The 24,595-nt window shown below is 39.0% G+C and overlaps 1 protein-coding gene and 3 pseudogenes across 4 annotated transcripts; all 4 read left to right on the top strand.

Annotated features, from left to right (window-relative positions):
• Nucleotides 1-4,718: 4,718 nt before the first annotated feature.
• LOC306783481 (olfactory receptor 11A1-like) lies at nt 4,719-5,583 on the top strand (annotated as a pseudogene). The gene has a single exon. The product of its transcript is annotated as an olfactory receptor 11A1-like (transcript).
• A 5,542-nt stretch (nt 5,584-11,125) lies between these two features.
• On the top strand, nt 11,126-11,990 carry LOC306783479 (olfactory receptor 10K2-like; annotated as a pseudogene). Its single transcript has one exon. The product of its transcript is annotated as an olfactory receptor 10K2-like (transcript).
• A 5,554-nt stretch (nt 11,991-17,544) lies between these two features.
• Nucleotides 17,545-18,462, top strand: LOC306783478 (olfactory receptor 10K2-like; the record flags this gene model as incomplete). Its single annotated transcript, XM_079277141.1, has 1 exon — nt 17,545-18,462. One exon carries the CDS (start codon nt 17,545-17,547, stop codon nt 18,460-18,462), a length of 918 nt encoding a protein of 305 aa, XP_079133267.1.
• A 4,225-nt stretch (nt 18,463-22,687) lies between these two features.
• On the top strand, nt 22,688-23,552 carry LOC306783282 (olfactory receptor 11A1-like; annotated as a pseudogene). The gene has a single exon. The product of its transcript is annotated as an olfactory receptor 11A1-like (transcript).
• Nucleotides 23,553-24,595: the final 1,043 nt, after the last annotated feature.

Raw genomic sequence — 24,595 nt, 5'->3', positions numbered from 1 at the left:
AAATGAGAGGAATTTATGAACACCTGAAGAGGCTCTTCTGTAAAAGGGTCTAATGTATTCACACTGATAACTGCTGTCCAGTCATCGTTTTGTGGCATAATAATACAAAGATTTGATTACTTTGAAGATTTGAAGACGTGTTTCTAATATAATAATGCACTTCAACAATGTAATGATAAGTACTGAGCAATTCACTGCAGTTTTAAAAAAAAACAAAAGGTAATGGTTAAGTCTAACAGATAACCACAACTTAATCATACATTTTAAAGTTTTGATTGTCGTTATCATTGATGACATGACTATTGTCTTCAAGTGTGTTGCTAAAGTTTATAATAGCCCTCAAATAAGCATAAGCTCAGATGAGATACGCCTTTATCAATCCCTGGAGGGCAATCCAGTGTTTTAGCAGCACAATACAGAAAGAAATACAGATCAGAGAAGTAAAAATAAATATTATAATATAGTACGTGGTGGAGTGAGTTGTGATTGAACAGTGTTATGTTATGGAGGAGGATGGGGGTTGTGATGAAATGAATCCATGTCAACATATTAAATGAACAACCTTGAAAGCAAGAGTATGGGCATGTGTCGGATTTGGCAGTGTGTATGAATTAAATTGTAGTTTTGTGCCCTGAGAGACGTGTTTGTTTTTAACTTTACGGTAAAAATAAACGACTAAACCAACTGTTGTTTCTGTCAAGTTATTACTTCATCATTATTGCTCCATCTTTAGTAAATAATCAAATTAATAAAAATGTCCAATTGTTATATGTAGGCTAGACTCAAAAACTGTCAAACTTTAATGGTTTTAAAAGTACTGCTGAAAATATGTTTCAAATTATATTTGGCTGTTTATAATCTGTAGTTGTCAGCTGAAATATTTTTGAAAATGCTTATGGGTTATTTCATCTTCATAGATACAAAAATAATCGTATAACATTGACCACACATTAATGTTTCTGTGTGGTGAATTTTTCAAGAGGATGGTAAACAGAGTGGATTCAAGCTGATACTTTCAGTATTTTTAACCCTCTTCTAATGTTTATGACTGTGTAGTAGTAAAACAGACAACTCTCCAAAAATAATATGCCTAGACACATGACTATGCAGACATGATGATTAATTTACATTTGAATTACCTTCATAATAAAAAAAGCTGTGATCAAAACAACATGGATGATGCACTGAGTGGGTCCTGAGGGAAATATGAGAACAAGATTGGAAGAAAAATGTCTCTAATTACAAAGTCCTCTAAACAGACATTCCTCCAACCTGCATCCATCAGGATGTGGACTCTGGAACATCCCTTCACAGGAAAACTCATAGGGAAGTTAGGGCTCAATCAATTAGAGATATAATTTAGAAAAGTTGCAGTTTTGTTTTCATCAAGCTGAGATTCTTCTGTACATGCACTGCTTTACTGCAGTGGCGGGCCGTGCATTTTATACCTGGGCCTTCACTGCTGTCCTGCAGCTGAAATACCACCTTATAACCACATTGTGGCAACTGAGAGCAACTGAGGAAGACAGTAGCTGTGCAATGAGAAAATAAGATAATGGGAAAAATATTTTTATGAATTATAATACATGTAGTGCATTTAAGAAAAAATATTAAATTATAAAATAAATTATAATATTTTTAATTTTAATTTTTTATATAAATATCTTTGTGACTCTGTTTAGGCCAGCAGAGAAGGCCTTGCAGGCCCTGACGGCCCGCCACTGCTTTACTGTCACCACCCGGTGCCAGCCAACACCAGGACAATAACTGATGAATTCAACTCTTTCAGTCAGTGTTCTTGCAGCATGTACAGTGTGTGTTTGAATAATTTTCAATTAAAATAGGGAAAGTCTATAAAACGTTGCATACGTCATTTTCTCTTACATGCAAAATACAGAAATAAAAAGTGTGAAGCTGCTTCCACAGTGTGTTAAGCGATTACAGAACTTCTGAGTTTCTGGGCTTGGTCGTTACTAGATGCCAAACGGAAAAAGAGGGAACCGGTTAAAACAGCGGCTAACCGACACAGCACTCCAGCCCCCATCTACGAGGTGGGTCAGTGGGTGTGGTTGTCGACCCGGGACCTACCCTTGCGGGTAGAGTCCAAGAAACTGGGCCCAAGATTCATCGGGCCTTTCGAGGTCAAGAGAATCATCAACCCGGCGGCAGTGAGGCTCAAGCTCCCCAGATCCATGCGCATCCACCACACGTTCCACGTATCCAAGGTCAAACCTGTCCCAGCTCTGCCCCTTCGCCCCTCTCACTCTATCTATGACTCACCTAATCAGCTCAATCAGTACACCTGTTAGTCACACTCACCTCATCAGCTCAATCACTCTCAACTGCTCACTCTGCGGCACCTACTATTTAAAGCCCAGTCTCACACACACTCACTGCCAGATCGTTTTCCCCATTATGCCAGACTTTCCCGCGTTTATCCTCGTCCCGTTGCCGACCCTGCCTGGCTGGACTTCTCTGCTTTGCCTCTGCCCCGGTAAACGACTCAGCCTTCTGTTCCCGACCACGAGATTCTAGCCTCTGCTTTCTCTGGTTTCTGTCTGCCTTCTCCCCTGACGGCTTGGCGTTCCACCGAGTGGATTTCTCCACGTGTGCAGATCGAAGACTGTTTACCTGTTGTGTCTTCTGTCTGCAATAAAGTTTAATTTCAACTATTCCGTGTGTCCGTCGTACTGCTTCTGGGCCCTTGCCATACCCGTTACAGTTACACTCTCATATATTCACAAATCTCTTTGTCTCCCTCTCTCTTCGGTTTATACTCCAATCATCTGATTATTGGCATTCACTCTTGAGCTCAACAACCAGATTCTGCCACGATCTCCCTGAGCCAATCACATCGTTGCTGTCAAATTTTAAAACTGCTCTCCTCTCTGCTGCTGTCAGTTGTCATTTCATCATCATCATTTCTTCATCCCATCATTGGATCATCAGCAGTTCCCTTCACCACCACCACCAGGGTATAGACTTTACGGGGAATATTGGTGATCACAGCATCATTACCCCCTTTAATATACTACGTCACTGTGGAGTATAATCTCTTCACTATTCATCTCACCATGCATGTGTAATTAATCTTTTTTGACTTTAAGTGAATTATATTCTGATTGAAATAGTTTCAGTCTTATTTTATAATTTAATAATTTTCTTAAATCCACTACATGTATTATAATTTATCAAAATATATTTCCCATTATCTTATTTTCTTATTGCACAGCTACTATCTTCCTCAGTTGCTATGCTTCCAGTGCAGCTTGTTTTAAGTAGAGCTTTCATCCAATCAGATCTCACCTCTGTGTCTCTAGGTAAGAACAGAGGCCCGAGGCCTGCAGACTCGCAAGTGAATCCCTTTGCAGTTTAAGTGAATGGGGACGATATTGTTGATTGTCATAGTGTTCAACCAATCAGATCTTTAGTTTGACATGTTGGGCGTATTCTTTGACGTGTCAGAGCCTGCTAGCTGGCCCACAAGTACGTCAGCATTACGTGTAGCTCAGTTTTCCGGAGCAGCTCTGCAGTGAGGTACAGCGTGCGCTGTGATTGGTCAGTGCACGAGCAGGTGACTATCGTGAAATGAAACTTAAAGTAGCCAGCAAAGCTTAGTCGGAGTAGTGAGAGTTCAAATTGAAAGACATGGAAGAAATTATGACATTTTTTAAATTTTTCTTGGTGTAATTATTATTTTTTTACCTAGCTTTGTTTTTTTTAACATTCAATGGCATAGAAACGGATTTGTGAGTTGGGATTTAACCATGGGATTAAACCCTTTGTCAACAAAGAAAGGAGGATGGAGTTTGTCTTTAAGTGAACAGCATTTGGTAAGTCAACTGCGTTTATTTTTTACATCTAACATCTGAATGGCCCGTGCCCTCGAGTGTGTAGCAGAATGCGTGTTGCTGCTGTTGTTTTCCCGTTAAACTAGTTTAGCGTAGCCTCCCAGAACACGTGCGGCCCTCAGCTTTTTTTAATTTTTTTTTATTGTTCCGCGTCAGAGGTCACACAGCCCTTTGTCTCCTACGTGAGCGTAGAAAACATTATATTTCCTACAATTTAAGCTGTGGCGCCATCATCAGGTTATTAAGAGATGTTTCAGCTGCAGGACAGCAGTGAAGGCCCAGGTATAAAATGCACGGCCGCCACTGGTCTGCCATGATATACTTGTGTCACACACCAAAGACACGGCTACTCACGGTCTAAAACAGGTGAAATTGTCCTACGGTGTGGTTCACTGGTAAAAAACACCAGGGGCAAACTTTACCGTTCTGCAGCAACCTGAGCTTGGGAGGCACAACTAAAAAGGCCCCAAACAGGTTTATGTTTATTATGATGTTTAGATATACTGCTTGATGGAACATCAACTACAAACACCACAAGTGCTCCAACAAAACAATAAATGCACAAACACATACAACTTGAATGTTGTTGTGAATAGATGATGCCATAAAAAACATCTATGACTTCATGTCTCTAGAATCAAGTTGTTCACCGAGCTCATTCTTTGGAGAGTTGAATGAGATCCATGGAGGGAGAAATAGTCTGATAAAGACATCCCACCGACTCACACAGATCCCTTTCCAGTTCCTGTGTTTGCTGGATCACACCAGAGCATATCAAGGTCAGGTACTGAAGACTGAATAAGACAATCTAGTGCTGGTTACATGAGCTTTATTGTTTTTTTTACCATCTCTTTTGATATATCAATGATGGATAATAGATTAAATGTGACATATATAACTTTTGATGGGCATGTGGAAGTGCACAGATACAGATATCTATATTTTGTGATCATGTTTACGATGTATACTTTAATAATTAGCAGTAATTTCACTGTTGTGAGCATCATAGTGATTCACAAATCCCTCCATGAGCCAATGTACATTTTCATTGCAGCTTTGTTAATCAACTCTGTTCTTTTCAGCACTGCTATCTACCCAAAGCTTTTGATTGACTTTTTATCAGAGAAACAGATCATATCTTATTCAGCCTGTCTCTTCCAGAGGTTTTGTTATTATTCTCTAGTCAGTTCAGAGTTCTTCCTGTTGTTGGTCATGGCCTATGATAGATATGTGTCTGTATGTAACCCTCTGCATTATTCAACCATCATGAGAAAAACAACTGTTAATATGTTCCTGATTGTTGCTTGGATTCTGCCTGCTTGTCAGTGTTCAGTACCAACATTACTGAGTGCTAAAACAAAAATATGTAAGTTTCATTTGAAAGGAATACTTTGCAACAGCACAGTTCCCAAACTTCACTGTGTGAGTTCAAGACTGCTTAATATTTATGGCTTGGTTGTGTTGGTGAGTAATGGACTTCTCCCTGTGCTCTTCATACTTTTTACATACACCAGGATACTTGTAATATCCTATCGATGTAGAGGAGTCAGGACAAAAGCTGCACAGACCTGTTTACCCCATCTGCTGGTTCTAATCAACTATTCCTGTTTTATTGCATATGATGTTCTTCTTCCTCGACTGGAACATGATTTTCAGAAAATTGTACGTTTGATAATGACTTTACAAATGATAATATATCATCCTCTTTTTAATCCAATCATTTATGGACTAAAAATGAGAGGAATTTATGAACACCTGAAGCGGCTCTTCTGTAAAAGGGTCTAATGTATTCACACTGATATCTGTTGTACAGTCATCGTTTTGTGTCATAATAACGCAGAGATGTGATAACTTTGAACATTTAAAGACTTGTTTCTAATATAATAACTCACAGAGAATCTTCCACTTCAACAATGTAATGATAAGAACTGAGCAATTCACTGCAGTTTTTCAAAAACCCAAAGGTAATGGTTACGTCTAACAGATAACCACAACTTAATCGTACATTTTACAGTTTGATTGTAGTTACCGGTGATGACATGACCATTGTCTTCAAGTGTGTTGCTAAAGTTTATAATAGCCATACGATCAGATGAGATACGCCTTTATCAATCCCTGGACGGCAATCTGGTGTTTTAGCAGCACAATACAGAAAGAAATACAGATAAGAGAAGTAAAAATAAATATTATAATATAGTACGTGGTGGAGTGAGTTGTGATCGGGCAGTGGTTGTTATGTTATGGAGGAGGGTGGGAGTTGTGATGAAATGAATGCATGTAAATATTTTAAATGATCAACCTTGAAAGCAAGAGTATGTTTCTGATTTGGCAGTGCATGTAACTAAAATTGTAGTTTTGTGCCCTGAGAGACGTGTTTGTTTTTAATTTGATGGTAAAAATAAACGACTAAACCCACTGTTGTTTCTGTCAAGTTATTACTTCATCATTATTACTCCATCTTGAGTAAATAATCTCATTCATAAAAAAGTCCAATTGTCATATGTAGGCTAGACTCAAAAACTGTCAAATTTCAATGATGTTAAAAAGTACTGCTGAAAATATGTTTCGTATTATATTTGACTGTTTATAATCTGTAGTTGTCAGCTGGAATATTTTTGAAAAAGCCCTATCATGTACACACCATTGTGATATCAAAGTCTTTACTTGTGGGTTATTTCATCCATCATAAAATACAAAAATAATCATATAACATTGACTACACATTAATGTTTCTATGTGTGGTGAATTTTTCAAGAGGATGGTAAACAGAGTTGATTCAAGCTGATACTTTCAGTTTTTTAACCCTCTTCTAATGTTTATGACTGTGTAGTAGTAAAACAGACAACTCTCCTAAAATACTATGCCTAGACACATGACTATGCAGACATGATGATTCATTTACAGTTTAATTACCTCCATTATAAAAAAAAGCTGTGATCAAAACTACATAGATGATGCACTGAGTGGGGGCCAGCTCCCTGAACTGGTGGAGAAGTCCTGAGGGAAAGATGAGAACAAGATCGGAAGAAAAGAGTCTCTAATTACAAAGTCTGATCCCTTCTCCTCTAAACAGACATTCCTCCAACCTGTATCCATCAGGATGTGGACTCTGGAGCATCCCTTCACAGGAAAACTCATAGTGAAGTTAGGGCTCAATCAATTAGAGATATATTTTAGAAAAGTTGCAGTTTTGTTTCATCAAGCTGAGATTCTTCTGTACATGCACTGCTTTACTGTCACCACCCGGTGCCAGCCAACACCAGGACAATAACTGATGAATTCAACTTGTTCAGTCAGTGTTCTTGCAGCATGCACAGTGTGTGTTTGAATCAGCGTCAATTCATATTCGGAAAGTCCATAAAACGTTGCATACGTCATTTTCTCTTGCATGCAAATTACTGACATAAAAAGTGTGAAGCTGCTTCCATAGTGTTTTAAGTGTTTCCAGAACATCTGAGTTTCTGGGCTTAGTCGTTACTCGGGATGCCCTCGAGAAAAAAAAGGTGAACCGGTTCTAGATTTGTGAAACCCGGAGTATTGATAATGTCTGGAGTTAACGGTTCTACTATCAACACATTAAAAGTTAGGGAGTGAGATCTCCAGAAAATAGCAGCATCACAAACCTCCTCTCTCTGTCTCTGTGTCTTTGCACGAGGGCCAGAGTCGTGCTTTACTCTGACACACTCACACCGACTCCGCTCAGTACAGCGTGAGACACACATCATGGCAGAGACAACAAAAAGATTGGAAGTGTGGCTACATTTTACTGGAGTAGATGCTGATATCTCTGTCGAAAAAGCAAAAAAAAACCCCAATTAATTAAGGGAGTTAATTCCAACTATTTGGCGAGCAGCCGTCCATCCTCGTCCACTGCAGGTAACGTTAGCGATGCCACGTGGAGTTTGCCAATATCAATTGGCTAATATATGGAAGCTAATTGTTTAGCTGCAAATTTATGTTCAAGACTTTGGAGCTTTTTGTTTTGCTGCTCACTAAAGACTATTTTTATTCATACAAGAATAATGAAACGATGTTGAGTGTTATATTAATTAATTGTCTTTTTTTCTCACAAAAGAATCAAAGAAGAACCAATAAGGAACCTAAAACCGATAAGCAGCATCAAGTATATATGAGTACGATCGTATATGTTCCTAGTATCGTAACATTTGATTTGGCGTTATTTGATCAGCTCTGTTGTCCTCGTTCTTATGTCTATTTCTGTGTTAGTACATTGACAGCAAGTCAGAAACCCGAGTCAAATTATTTATCTGTGGACACATACTTGGCAAATAAAGCTGATTCTGATTCTGATGAAGGCTTGGACAGGCTGGAGTATTTACAGGACCTGGTTTCAAATCAGCCAAAAGATCTCTAGCATCCTTTCTGGCTTCAAAGGCAATGAGAAAAGTAAGCAGTCATACCTGGAAAACAAGTAAAGAGGCAGGCAGGGAAGTAGAGGAGCGCATGTGGGTTTGGTAGTCAGGAGACTGGGTCTGGTGGGAAAACACTGAAGACTACTCCTGGTGAGACTGGGAATGGCAGCATCTGAAATGAGAGGTGAGTTACTAACAAGGCAGTTAGAAATGTACAATGAAAGAAATAAAAAGTAAAAAGCTAGCAGATGCTGCGACACCCACATTCACTTTTATTCTTATTTCGGAAAAAAAGCAGAATCAAACAATACAACTCTCAGAAATGATTTCATCAAATACTTCAATCAGTAGCACTCACTTATCCGGGGTTTTGTTTGTGTTTAATATTACGTTTTGTTAAATAAATATTGAAATCAAAACACATATGTATTGTTTATGCATGTCCTGTCGTGGTAATCTCTTTGTCTCCCTCTCTCTCCAGCTTATACTCTAATCAGCTGATTACTGGCGTCACTCTTGAGCTCAACAACCAGATTCTGCCACGCTCTCCCTGAGCCAATCACATCGTTGCTGTCAAATTTCAAAACTGCTCTCCTCTCTGCTGCTGTCAGTTGTCATTTCATCATCATCATCATTTCTTCATCCCATCGATGGATCAGCAGCAGTTCCCTTCACCACCACCACCAGGGTCTAGACTTTACGGGGAATATTAGTGATCACAGCATCATTACCCCCTTTAAAATACTACATCACTGTGGAGCAGTGGCGGCTGGTGGAAAATGTTCTAGGTAGGGCCATCCTATCAATTTCAGCAAACATCCCAGTGTGATTTAATGCAAAACAATTAAAGTATCAAACACGCATTACTACTTTGCAGTTCAATTTTTAACATTTATTCCAACACAAAAAAAAGCAGTAAATAACACTTATATAATATAATATAATATAACATGTTTATTTATTGAGATGCCCTATGGACCTTGTTATAGGAGGTAAAGATCAGGAGAAGTAAGCATGAAGTGTAATTATGAATACTGATGTTAAATTAAGCTATGATGAGTTTTCACTGTTAATTTTACATCTCTATTACATGTTGATGCCTCCATGACCAAGTTAAGCAGATGAGACTGAGGACAACTGTAGAAGAAAAGATGTTCACTTTGTCTAATATGTAGCTTGAAAGAGTTCTCATGTGTGTCCTGGTGTTCTCATGTGTCCTTACTTCCTCATCCCTCACTCTCTAACTGTCCGTGATGGATCCGTCCCCGTTGTTTTAAAAAGCTAAATAAGTGATTAGCATGACATCATCCAGCTCGCCAAACCTGTCTGGTGAACAGCTAGTACAGAAGCTTCGCATGTACTGCTTCCCTTTCCCGCGAGTCTGCTGTCTGATTGTGGAGTCAGGCTGATCTGATATCAGCTCTTTGGCTGCAGAATCTCTGCCAAAGTTCTCCTCTCAAACGAGAGTTGGAGGAGTAATGCTCGCCTGTAGAGACTTCTCCTGACGAGAACGCCCAGCTGAATCTATTTGAGGGCGCTGATTGGCTAAATTGTATGTCACTCATTTATATATTTAATCAGAAATTGGCGAAACTGCTTCATAGACCCGCCTCTTTTGGGCCAAAACGATTAGGCCCCCCAAGCTGCGCGTTCTGAGACGTGTCTTGCACACAGGCAGAGAGCACGAGCAGACGAGCACACAGGCGGAGAGGACGAGCAGGAAAAGCATATATTTTGCGCAGATATCATATTTTACACATATTACTGGATACATTCCATAGTTCAAAAACACAAATATTCACAATTTGTATAATTTACGATTATTATAAAAAATAATTTGTGTGGCTCAAGGTGGGGCAAGGCCCCATTGCCCTCTATTGGCCAGCCGCCACTGCTGTGGAGTATAATCTCTTCACTGTTCATCTCACCATGCATGTGTAATAAATATTGTTTTACTCTAAGTGAATTATCTCCTGATTGAAATAGTTTTAGTCTTACGAGTGTAAGACTGAAATCCTGTGATGATCAGATGATCAGAGTCCAGCCACACAGCGATGCTCTGTTTCACCAGATAGGGCTCGGACTAATGTTTGTCCTGTGACTCGAGGAGCTGCCACTACCATAACAGATGTGGGAGACAATACTGCCCCAGGTTCTTCCAGTGAACTGTCTCCGGTAGTGCTGCCTTTTGATGGCGTAAGGACCAAGTCCGGCCGCTGTGTGCATCGCCCAGTACGTTATGGAACTGTTGTATGAACTTTTGCTTGTTCTTGCTGGTGTTGCTGCTTTCAGCTGTCTCAAAAGAGCTGATCACTGTGCTTCCTTGAGTCCAAAGAAATACGTCTGCGATGACGTATTTGTGTCACACACCAAAGACACGGCTACTCACGGTCTAAAACAGGTGAAATTGGCCTACGGTGTGGTTCACTGGTAAAAAACACCAGGGGCAAACTTTACCGTTCTGCAGCAACCTGAGCTTGGGAGGCACAACTAAAAAGGCCCCAAACAGCTTTATGTTTATTATGATGTTTAGATATACTGCTTGATGGAACATTAACTACAAACACCACAAGTGCTCCAACAAAACAATAAATGCACAAGCACATACAGCTTGAATGTTGTTGTGAATAGATGATGCCATAAAAAACATCTATGACTTCATGTCTCTGGAATCAAGTTGTTTGCCGAGCTCATTCTTTGGAGAGTTTAATGAGATCCATGGAGGGAGAAATAGTCTGATAAAGACATCCCACCGACTCACACAGATCCCTTTCCAGTTCCTGTGTTTGCTGGATCACACCAGAGCATATCAAGGTCAGGTACTGAAGACTGAATAAGACAATCTAGTGCTGGTTACATGAGCTTTATTGTTTTGTTATCATCGCTTTTGACATATCAATGATGGATAATAGATTAAATGTGACATATATAACTTTTGGTGGGCATGTGGAAGTGCACAAATATAGATATCTTTATTTTGTGATGATGTTTACAGTGTATATTTTAATAATTAGCAGTAATTTCACTATTGTGAGCATCATAGTGATTCACAAATCCCTCCATGAGCCAATGTACATTTTCATTGCAGCTTTGTTAATCAACTCTGTTCTTTCCAGCACTGTTATCTACCCAAAGCTTTTGATTGACTTTTTATCAGAGAAACAGATCATATCTTATCCAGCCTGTATCTTCCAGTGGTTTACTTTTTACTCTCTAGGTTGTTCAGAGTTCTTCCTGTTGTCGGTCATGGCCTATGATAGATATGTGTCTATATGTAACCCTCTGCAATATTCAACCATCATGAGAAAAACAACTGTTAATATGTTCCTGATTGTTGCTTGGATTCTGCCTGCTTGTGAGGTTTCAGTACCAATATTACTGATTGCTAAAAAAAAAATATGTAAGTTTCATTTGAAAGGAATACTTTGCAACAGCACAGTTCTCAAACTTCACTGTGTGAGTTCAATACTGCTGAATATTTATGGCTTGGTTTTGTTGGTGAGTAATGCACTTCTCCCTGTGCTCTTCATACTTTTTACATACACCAGGATACTTGTAATATCCTATCGATGTAAAGGAGTCAGGAGAAAAGCTGCACAGACCTGTTTACCCCATCTGCTGGTTCTAATCAACTTTTCCTGTTTTATTGCATATGATGTACTTCTTTCTCGACTGGAACATGATTTTCCCAAAATTGTACGTTTGATAATGCATTTACAATTAGTCATATATCATCCTCTTTTTAATCCAATCATTTATGGACTAAAAATGAGAGGAATTTATGAACACCTGAAGAGGCTCTTCTGTAAAAGGGTCTAATATATTCACACTGATATCTGTTGTACAGTCATCGTTTTGTGTCATAATAATGCAAAGATGTGATAACTTTGACCATTTGAAGACGTGTTTCTAATATAATAACGCACAGAGAATCTTCCACTTCAACAATGTAATGATAAGTACTGAGCAATTCACTGCAGTTTTTCAAAAACCAAAAGGTAATGGTTAAGTCTAACAGATAACCACAACTTAATCATACATTTTACAGTTTTGATTGTAGTTACCGTTGATGACATGACTATTGTCTTCAAGTGTATTGCTAAAGTTTATAATAGCCCTCAAATAAGCATAAGATCAGATGAGATACGCCTTTATCAATCCCTGGAGGGGAATCCAGTGTTTTAGCAGCACAATACAGAAAGAAATACAGATAAGAGAAGTAAAAATAAATATTATAATATAGTACGTGGTGGAGTGAGTTGTCATCGGGCAGTGGTTGTTATGTTACGGAGGAGGGTGGGGGTTGTGATGAAATGAATGCATGTAAATATTTTAAATGATCAACCTTGAAAGCAAGAGTGTGTTTCTGATTCGGCAGTGCATGTAACTAAAATTGTAGTTTTGTGCCCTGAGAGACGTGTTTGTTTTTAATTTGATGGTAAAAATAAACGACTAAACCCACTGTTGTTTCTGTCAAGTTATTACTTCATCATTATTACTCAATCCTGAGTAAATAATCAAATTCGTAAAAAAGTCCAATTGTCATATGTAGGCTAGACTCAAAAACTGTCAAATTTGAATCATGTTAAAAAGTACTGCTGAAAATATGTTTCGTATTATATTTGACTGTTTATAATCTGTAGTTGTCAGCTGGAATATTTTTGAAAAAGCCCTATCATGTACACACCATTGTGATATCAAGTCTTTACTTGTGGGTTATTTCATCCATCATAAAATACAAAAATAATCGTATAACATTGACTACACATTGATGTTTCTATGTGTGGTGAATTTTTCAAGAGGATGGTAAACAGAGTGGATTCAAGCTGATACTTTCAGTTTTTTAACCCTCTAATCATGTTTATGACTGTGTAGTAGTAAAACAGACAACTCTCCTAAAATAATATGCCTAGACACATGACTATGCAGACATGATGATTAATTTACAGTTTAATTACCTCCATTATAAAAAAAAGCTGTGATCAAAACTACATGGATGATGCACTGAGTGGGGGCCAGCTCCCTGAACTGGTGGAGAAGTCCTGAGGGAAAGATGAGAACAAGATCGGAAGAAAAGAGTCTCTAATTACAAAGTCTGATCCCTTGTCCTCTAAACAGACATTCCTCCAACCTGTATCCATCAGGATGTGGACTCTGGAGCATCCCTTCACAGGAAAACTCAAAGTGAAGTTAGGGCTCAATCAATTAGAGATATATTTTAGAAAAGTTGCAGTTTTGTTTTCATCAAGCTGAGATTCTTCTGTACATGCACTGCTTTACTGTCACCACCCGCTGCCAGCCAACACCAGGACAATAACTGATGAATTCAACTCGTTCAGTCAGTGTTCTTGCAGCATGCACAGTGTGTGTTTGAATCATCTTCAATTCAAATACGGAAAGTCTATAAAACGTTGCATATGTCATTTTCTCTTACATGCAAAATACTGATATAAAAAGTGTGAAGCTGCTTCCACAGTGTTTTAAGTGTTTCCAGAACATCTGAGTTTCTGGGCTTAGTCGTTACTCGGGATGCCCTGGAGAAAAAAAGGGGAACCGGTTCTAGATTTGTGAAACCCGGAGTATTGATAATGTCTGGAGTTAACGGTTCTACTATCAACACATTAAAAGTTAGGGAGTGAGATCTCCAGAAAATAGCAGCATCACAAACCTCCTCTCTCTGTCTCTGTGTCTTTGCACGAGGGCCAGAGTCGTGCTTTACTCTGACACACTCACACCGACTTCGGCTCAGTACAGCGTGAGACACACATCATGGCAGAGACAACAAAAAGATTGGAAGTGTGGCTACATTTTACTGGAGTAGATGCTGATATCTCTGTCGAAAAAGCAAAAAAAACCCCAATTAATTAAGGGAGTTAATTCCAACAATTTGGCCAGCAGCCGTCCATCCTCGTCCACTGCAGGTAACGTTAGCGATGCCACGTGGAGTTTGCCAATATCAATAGGCTAATATATGGAAGCTATTTGTTTAGCTGCAAATTTATGTTCAAGACTTTGGATCTTTTTGTTTTGCTGCTCACTAAAGACTATTTTTATTCATACAAGAATAATGAAACGATGTTGAGTGTTATATTAATGAATTGTCTTTTTTTCTAACAAAAGAATCAAAGAAGAACCAATAAGGAACCTAAAACCGATAAGCAGCATCAAGTATATATGAGTACGATCGTATATGTTCCTAGTATCGTAACATTTGATTTGGCGTTATTTGATCAGCTCTGTTGTCCTCGTTCTTATGTCTATTTCTGTGTTAGTACATTGACAGCAAGTCAGAAACCCGAGTCAAATTATTTATCTGTGGACACATACTTGGCAAATAAAGCTGATTCTGATTCTGATGAAGGCTTGGACAGGCTGGAGTATTTACAGGACCTGGTTTCAAATCAGCCAAAAGATCTCTAGCATCCTTTCTGGCTTCAAAGGCAATGAGAAAAGTAAGCAGTCATACCTGGAAAACAAGTAAAGAGGCAGGCAGGGAAGTAGAGGAGCGCATGTGGGTTTGGTAGTCAGGAGACTGGGTCTGGTGGGAAAACACTGAAGACTACTCCTGGTGAGACTGGGAATGGCAGCATCTGAAATGAGAGGTGAGTTACTTACAAGGCAGTTAGAAATGTACAATGACAGAAATAAAAAGTAAAAAGCTAGCAGATGCTGCGACACCCACATTCACTTTTATTCTTATTTCAGAAAAAAAGCAGAATCAAACAATACAACTCTCAGAAATGATTTCATCAAATACTTCAATCAGTAGCACTCACTTATAGCGGGGTTTTCTTTGTGTTTAATATTACGTTTTGTTAAATAAATATTGAAATCAAAACACATATGTATTGTTTATGCATGTCCTGTCGTGGTAATCTCTCTGTCTCCCTCTCTCTCCAGCTTATACTCTAATCAGCTGATTACTGGCGTCACTCTTGAGCTCAACAACCAGATTCTGCCACGCTCTCCCTGAGCCAATCACATCGTTGCTGTCAAATTTCAAAACTGCTCTCCTCTCTGCTGCTGTCAGTTGTCATTTCATCATCATCATCATTTCTTCATCCCATCGATGGATCAGCAGCAGTTCCCTTCACCACCACCACCAGGGTCTAGACTTTACGGGGAATATTAGTGATCACAGCATCATTACCCCCTTTAAAATACTACATCACTGTGGAGCAGTGGCGGCTGGTGGAAAATGTTCTAGGTAGGGCCATCCTATCAATTTCAGCAAACATCCCAGTGTGATTTAATGCAAAACAATTAAAGTATCAAACACGCATTACTACTTTGCAGTTACATTTTTAACATTTATTCCAACACAAAAAAAAGCAGTAAATAACACTTATATAATATAATATAATATAACATGTTTATTTATTGAGATGCCCTATGGACCTTGTTATAGGAGGTAAAGATCAGGAGAAGTAAGCATGAAGTGTAATTATGAATACTGATGTTAAATTAAGCTATGACGAGTTTTCACTGTTAATTTTACATCTCTATTACATGTTGATGCCTCCATGACCAAGTTAAGCAGATGAGACTGAGGACAACTGTAAAAGAAAAGATGTTCACTTTGTCTAATATGTAGCTTGAAAGAGTTCTCATGTGTGTCCTGGTGTTCTCATGTGTCCTTACTTCCTCATCCCTCACTCTCTAACTGTCCGTGATGGATCCGTCCCCGTTGTTTTAAAAAGCTAAATAAGTGATTAGCATGACATCATCCAGCTCGCCAAACCTGTCTGGTGAACAGCTAGTACAGAAGCTTCGCATGTACTGCTTCCCTTTCCCGCGAGTCTGCTGTCTGATTGTGGAGTCAGGCTGATCTGATATCAGCTCTTTGGCTGCAGAATCTCTGCCAAAGTTCTCCTCTCAAACGAGAGTTGGAGGAGTAATGCTCGCCTGTAGAGACTTCTCCTGACGAGAACGCCCAGCTGAATCTATTTGAGGGCGCTGATTGGCTAAATTGTATGTCACTCATTTATATATTTAATCAGGAATTGGCGAAACTGCTTCATAGACCCGCCTCTTTTGGGCCAAAACGATTAGGCCCCCCAAGCTGCGCGTTCTGAGACGTGTCTTGCACACAGGCAGAGAGCACGAGCAGACGAGCACACAGGCGGAGAGGACGAGCAGGAAAAGCATATATTTTGCGCAGATATCATATTTTACACATATTACTGGATACATTCCATAGTTCAAAAACACAAATATTCACAATTTGTATAATTTACGATTATTATAAAAAAAAATTTGTGTGGCTCAAGGTGGGGCCAGGCCCCATTGCCCTCTATTGGCCAGCCGCCACTGCTGTGGAGTATAATCTCTTCACTGTTCATCTCACCATGCATGTGTAATAAATATTGTTTTACTCTAAGTGAATTATCTCCTGATTGAAATAGTTTTAGTCTTACGAGTGTAAGACTGAAATCCTGTGATGATCAGATGATCAGAGTCCAGCCACACAGCGATGCTCTGTTTCACCAGATAGGGCTCGGACTAATGTTTGTCCTGTGACTCGAGGAGCTGCCACTACCATAACAGATGTGGGAGACAATACTGCCACAGGTTCTTCCAGTGAACTGTCTCCGGTAGTGCTGCCTTTTGATGGCGTAAGGACCAAGTCCGGCCGCTGTGTGCATCGCCCAGTACGTTATGGAACTGTTGTATGAACTTTTGCTTGTTCTTGCTGGTGTTGCTGCTTTCAGCTGTCTCAAAAGAGCTGATCACTGTGCTTCCTTGAGTCCAAAGAAATACGTCTGCGATGACATACTTGTGTCACACACCAAAGACACGGCTACTCACGGTCTAAAACAGGTGAAATTGGCCTACGGTGTGGTTCACTGATAAAAAACACCAGGGGCAAACTTTACCGTTCTGCAGCAACCTGAGCTTGGGACGCACAACTAAAAAGGCCCCAAACTGCTTTATGTTTATTATGATGTTTAGATATACTGCTTGATGGAACATTAACTACAAACACCACAAGTGCTCCAACAAAACAATAAATGCACAAGCACATACAGCTTGAATGTTGTTGTGAATAGATGATGCCATAAAAAACATCTATGACTTCATGTCTCTAGAATCAAGTTGTTCACCGAGCTCATTCTTTGGAGAGTTGAATGAGATCCATGGAGGGAGAAATAGTCTGATAAAGACATCCCACCGACTCACACAGATCCCTTTCCAGTTCCTGTGTTTGCTGGATCACACCAGAGCACATCAAGGTCAGGTACTGAAGACTGAATAAGACAATCTAGTGCTGGTTACATGTGCTTTATTGTTTTTTTATCATCTCTTTTGACATATCAATGATGGATAATAGATTAAATGAGACATATATAACTTTTGATGGGCATGTGGAAGTGCACATCTATAGATATCTTTATTTTGTGATCATGTTTACGATGTATATTTTAATAATTAGCAGTAATTTCACTGTTGTGAGCATCATAGTGATTCACAAATCCCTCCATGAGCCAATGTACATTTTCATTGCAGCTTTGTTAATCAACTCTGTTCTTTTCAGCACTGTTATCTACCCAAAGCTTTTGATTGACTTTTTATCAGAGAAACAGATCATATCTTATTCAGCCTGTCTCTTCCAGTGGTTTAGTTATTATTCTCTAGGAGCTTCAGAGTTCTTCCTGTTGTCGGTCATGGCCTATGATAGATATGTGTCTATATGTAACCCTCTGCAATATTCAATCATCATGAGAAAAACAACTGTTAATATGTTCCTGATTGTTGCTTGGATTCTGCCTGCTTGTGAGGTTTCAGTACCAATATTACTGAGTGCTAAAAAAGAAATCTGTAAGTTTCATTTGAAAGGAATACTTTGCAACAGCACAGTTCCCAAACTTCACTGTGTGAGATCTACACTGCTTAATATTTATGGCTTGGTTGTGTTGGTGAGTAATGGACTTCTCCCTGTGCTCTTCATACTTTTTACATACACCAGGATACTTGTAATATCCTATCGATGTAGAGGAGTCAGGACAAAAGCTGCACAGACCTGTTTACCCCATCTGCTGGTTCTAATCAACTATTCCTGTTTTATTGCATATGATGTACTTATTCCTCGACTGGAACTTGATTTTCCCAAAATTGTACGTTTGATAATGGCTTTACAAATAATAACATACCATCCTCTTTTTAATCCAATTATTTATGGACTAAAAATGAGAGGAATTTATGAACACCTGAAGAGGCTCTTCTGTAAAAGAGTATAATGTATTCACACTGATAACTGTTGTCCAGTCATCGTTTTGTGTCATAATAATGTAAAGATGTGATGACTTTGACCATTTGAAGATGTGTTTCTAATATAATAATGCACTTCAACAATGTAATGATAAGTACTGAGCAATTCACTGCAGTTTTTAAAAAAAACAAAAGGTAATGGTGAAGTCTAACAGATAACCACAACTTAATCATACATTTTACAGTTTGATTTTAGTTCCCGTTGATGACATGACTGTTGTCTTCAAGTGTATTGCTAAAGTTTATAATGGCCCTCAAATAAGCATAAGATCAGATGAGATACGCCTTTATCAATCCCTGGAGGGCAATCCAGTGTTTTAGCAGCACAATACAGAAATAAATACAGATAAGAGAAGTAAAAATAAATATTATAATATAGTACGTGGTGGAGTGAGTTGTGATTGGACAGTGTTATGTTATGGAGGAGGGTGGGGGTTGTGATGAAATGAATCCATGTCAACATATTAAATGAACAACCTTGAAAGCAAGAGTATGGGCATGTGTCGGATTTGGCAGTGTGTATGAATTAAATTGTAGTTTTGTGCCCTGAGAGACGTGTTTGTTTTTAACTTTACGGTAAAAATAAACGACTAAACCAACTGTTGTTTCTGTCAAGTTATTACTTCATCATTATTGCTCCATCTTCAGTAAATAATCAAATTTATAAAAATGTCCAATTGTTATATGTAGGCTAGACTCAAAAACTGTCAAACTTTAATGGTTTTAAAAGTACTGCTGAAAATATGTTTCAAATTATATTTGGCTGTTTATAATCTGTAGTTGTCAGCTGAAATATTTTTGAAAACGCTTGAAAACGCTTGTGGGAAAACGCTTGAAGGCCTTTTTCACCTGTTTTAGACCGTGAGTAGCCGTGTCTTTGGTGTGTGACACAAGTATGTCATGGCAGACCAGTGGCGCGCCGTGCATTTTATACCTGGGCCTTCACTGCTGTCCTTCAGCTGAAATACCACCTTATAACCACATTGTGGCAACTGACAGCAACTGAGGAAGACAGTAGCTGTGCAATGAGAAAATAAGATAATGGGAAAAATATTTTTATGAATTATAATTCATGGGGTGCATTTAAGAACAATTATTAAATTATAAAATAAATTATAATTTTTTTAATTTTAATTTTTTTATATAAATATCTTTGTGACTCTGTTTAGGCCAGCAGAGAAGGCCTTGCAGGCCCTGACGGCCCGCCACTGCTTTACTGTCACCACCCGGTGCCAGCCAACACCAGGACAATAACTGATGAATTCATCTATTTCAGTCAGTGTTCTTGCAGCATGTACAGTGTGCGTTTGAATCATTTTCAATTAAAATAGGGAAAGTCTATAAAACGTTGCATACGTAATTTTCTCTTACATGCAAAATACAGAAATAAAAAGTGTGAAGCTGCTTCCACAGTGTGTTAAGCGATTACAGAACTTCTGAGTTTCTGGGCTTGGTCGTTACTAGATGCCAAACGGAAAAAAAGGGAACCGGTTAAAACAGCGGCTAACCGACACAGCACTCCAGCCCCCATCTACGAGGTGGGTCAGTGGGTGTGGTTGTCGACCCGGGACCTACCCTTGCGGGTAGAGTCCAAGAAAGGTCAAGAGAATTTCGAGGTCAAGAGAATCATCAACCCGGCGGCAGTGAGGCTCAAGCTCCCCAGATCCATGCGCATCCACCACACGTTCCACGTATCCAAGGTCAAACCTGTCCCAGCTCTGCCCCTTCGCCCCTCTCACTCTATCTATGACTCACCTAATCAGCTCAATCAGTACACCTGTTAGTCACACTCACCTCATCAGCTCAATCACTCTCAACTGCTCACTCTGCGGCACCTACTATTTAAAGCCCAGTCTCACACACACTCACTGCCAGATCGTTTTCCCCATTATGCCAGACTTTCCCGCGTTTATCCTCGTCCCGTTGCCGACCCTGCCTGGCTGGACTTCTCTGCTTTGCCTCTGCCCCGGTAAACGACTCAGCCTTCTGTTCCCGACCACGAGATTCTAGCCTCTGCTTTCTCTGGTTTCTGTCTGCCTTCTCCCCTGACGGCTTGGCGTTCCACCGAGTGGATTTCTCCACGTGTGCAGATCGAAGACTGTTTACCTGTTGTGTCTTCTGTCTGCAATAAAGTTTAATTTCAACTATTCCGTGTGTCCGTCGTACTGCTTCTGGGCCCTTGCCATACCCGTTACAGTTACACTCTCATATATTCACAAATCTCTTTGTCTCCCTCTCTCTTCGGTTTATACTCCAATCATCTGATTATTGGCATTCACTCTTGAGCTCAACAACCAGATTCTGCCACGATCTCCCTGAGCCAATCACATCGTTGCTGTCAAATTTTAAAACTGCTCTCCTCTCTGCTGCTGTCAGTTGTCATTTCATCATCATCATTTCTTCATCCCATCATTGGATCATCAGCAGTTCCCTTCACCACCACCACCAGGGTATAGACTTTACGGGGAATATTGGTGATCACAGCATCATTACCCCCTTTAATATACTACGTCACTGTGGAGTATAATCTCTTCACTATTCATCTCACCATGCATGTGTAATTAATCTTTTTTGACTTTAAGTGAATTATATTCTGATTGAAATAGTTTCAGTCTTATTTTATAATTTAATAATTTTCTTAAATCCACTACATGTATTATAATTTATCAAAATATATTTCCCATTATCTTATTTTCTTATTGCACAGCTACTATCTTCCTCAGTTGCTCTGCTTCCAGTGCAGCTTGTTTTAAGTAGAGCTTTCATCCAATCAGATCTCACCTCTGTGTCTCTAGGTAAGAACAGAGGCCCGAGGCCTGCAGACTCGCAAGTGAATCCCTTTGCAGTTTAAGTGAATGGGGACGATATTGTTGATTGTCATAGTGTTCAACCAATCAGATCTTTAGTTTGACATGTTGGGCGTATTCTTTGACGTGTCAGAGCCGGCTAGCTGGCCCACAAGTACGTCAGCATTACGTGTAGCTCAGTTTTCCGGAGCAGCTCTGCAGTGAGGTACAGCGTGCGCTGTGATTGGTCAGTGCACGAGCAGGTGACTATCGTGAAATGAAACTTAAAGTAGCCAGCAAAGCTTAGTCGGAGTAGTGAGAGTTCAAATTGAAAGACATGGAAGAAATTATGACATTTTTTAAATTTTTCTTGGTGTAATTATTATTTTTTTACCTAGCTTTGTTTTTTTTAACATTCAATGGCATAGAAACGGATTTGTGAGTTGGGATTTAACCATGGGATTAAACCCTTTGTCAACAAAGAAAGGAGGATGGAGTTTGTCTTTAAGTGAACAGCATTTGGTAAGTCAACTGCGTTTATTTTTTACATCTAACATCTGAATGGCCCGTGCCCTTGAGTGTGTAGCAGAATGCGTGTTGCTGCTGTTGTTTTCCCGTTAAACTAGTTTAGCGTAGCCTCCCAGAACACGTGCGGCCCCTCAGCTTTTTTTAATTTTTTTTTATTGTTCCGCTTCAGAGGTCACACAGCCCTTTGTCTCCTACGTGAGCGTAGAAAACATTATATTTCCAACAATTTAAGCTGTGGCGCCATCATCAGGTTATTAGGAGATGTTTCAGCTGCAGGACAGCAGTGAAGGCCCAGGTATAAAATGCACGGCCGCCACTGGTCTGCCATGATATACTTGTGTCACACACCAAAGACACGGCTACTCACGGTCTAAAACAGGTGAAATTGTCCTACGGTGTGGTTCACTGGTAAAAAACACCAGGGGCAAACTTTACCGTTCTGCAGCAACCTGAGCTTGGGAGGCACAACTAAAAAGGCCCCAAACAGCTTTAGGTTTATTATGATGTTTAGATATACTGCTTGATGGAACATGAACTACAAACACCACAAGTGCTCCAACAAAACAATAACTGCACAAGCACATACAACATGAATGTTGTTGTGAATAGATGATGCCATAAAAAACATCTATGACTTCATGTCTCTAGAATCAAGTTGTTTACCGAGCTCATTCTTTGGAGAGTTTAATGAGATCCATGGAGGGAGAAATAGTCTGATAAAGACATCCCACCGACTCACACAGAACCATTTCCAGTTCCTGTGTTTGCTGGATCACACCAGAGCATAACAAGGTCAGGTACTGAAGACTGAATAAGACAATCTAGTGCTGGTTACATGAGCTTTATTGTTTTTTTCATCATCTCTTTTGATATATCAATGATGGATAATAGATTAAATGTGACATATATAACTTTTGGTGGGCATGTGGAAGTGCACAGATATAGATATCTTTATTTTGTGATCATGTTTACAGTGTATATTTTAATAATTAGCAGCAATTTCACTATTGTGAGCATCATAGTGATTCACAAATCCCTCCATGAGCCAATGTACATTTTCATTGCAGCTTTGTTAATCAACTCTGTTCTTTTCAGCACTGCTATCTACCCAAAGCTTTTGATTGACTTTTTATCAGAGAAACAGATCATATCTTATTCAGCCTGTCTCTTCCAGAGGTTTTGTTATTATTCTCTAGTCAGTTCAGAGTTCTTCCTGTTGTTGGTCATGGCCTATGATAGATATGTGTCTGTATGTAACCCTCTGCATTATCCAACCATCATGAGAAAAACAACTGTTAATATGTTCCTGATTGTTGCTTGGATTCTGCCTGCTTGTCAGTGTTCAGTACCAACATTACTGAGTGCTAAAACAAAAATATGTAAGTTTCATTTGAAAGGAATACTTTGCAACAGCACAGTTCCCAAACTTCACTGTGTGAGTTCAAGACTGCTTAATATTTATGGCTTGGTTGTGTTGGTGAGTAATGGACTTCTCCCTGTGCTCTTCATACTTTTTACATACACCAGGATACTTGTAATATCCTATCGATGTAGAGGAGTCAGGACAAAAGCTGCACAGACCTGTTTACCCCATCTGCTGGTTCTAATCAACTATTCCTGTTTTATTGCATATGATGTTCTTCTTCCTCGACTGGAACATGATTTTCCGAAAATTGTACGTTTGATAATGACTTTACAAATGATAATATATCATCCTCTTTTTAATCCAATCATTTATGGACTAAAAATGAGAGGAATTTATGAACACCTGAAGCGGCTCTTCTGTAAAAGGGTCTAATGTATTCACACTGATATCTGTTGTACAGTCATCGTTTTGTGTCATAATAACGCAGAGATGTGATAACTTTGAACATTTAAAGACTTGTTTCTAATATAATAACTCACAGAGAATCTTCCACTTCAACAATGTAATGATAAGTACTGAGCAATTCACTGCAGTTTTTCAAAAACCCAAAGGTAATGGTTACGTCTAACAGATAACCACAACTTAATCGTACATTTTACAGTTTGATTGTAGTTACCGGTGATGACATGACCATTGTCTTCAAGTGTGTTGCTAAAGTTTATAATAGCCATACGATCAGATGAGATGCGCCTTTATCAATCCCTGGACGGCAATCTGGTGTTTTAGCAGCACAATACAGAAAGAAATACAGATAAGAGAAGTAAAAATAAATATTATAATATAGTACGTGGTGGAGTGAGTTGTGATCGGGCAGTGGTTGTTATGTTATGGAGGAGGGTGGGGGTTGTGATGAAATGAATGCATGTAAATATTTTAAATGATCAACCTTGAAAGCAAGAGTATGTTTCTGATTTGGCAGTGCATGTAACTAAAATTGTAGTTTTGTGCCCTGAGAGACGTGTTTGTTTTTAATTTGATGGTAAAAATAAACGACTAAACCCACTGTTGTTTCTGTCAAGTTATTACTTCATCATTATTACTCCATCTTGAGTAAATAATCTCATTCATAAAAAAGTCCAATTGTCATATGTAGGCTAGACTCAAAAACTGTCAAATTTCAATGATGTTAAAAAGTACTGCTGAAAATATGTTTCGTATTATATTTGACTGTTTATAATCTGTAGTTGTCAACTGGAATATTTTTGAAAAAGCCCTATCATGTACACACCATTGTGATATCAAAGTCTTTACTTGTGGGTTATTTCATCCATCATAAAATACAAAAATAATCATATAACATTGACTACACATTAATGTTTCTATGTGTGGTGAATTTTTCAAGAGGATGGTAAACAGAGTTGA

This window comes from Melanostigma gelatinosum (genome assembly GCF_949748355.1).
Source record: "Melanostigma gelatinosum genome assembly, chromosome: 10".
Classification (NCBI taxonomy): Eukaryota; Metazoa; Chordata; class Actinopteri; order Perciformes; family Zoarcidae; genus Melanostigma; species Melanostigma gelatinosum.
This window is presented reverse-complemented; position numbering and strand designations above follow the sequence as displayed.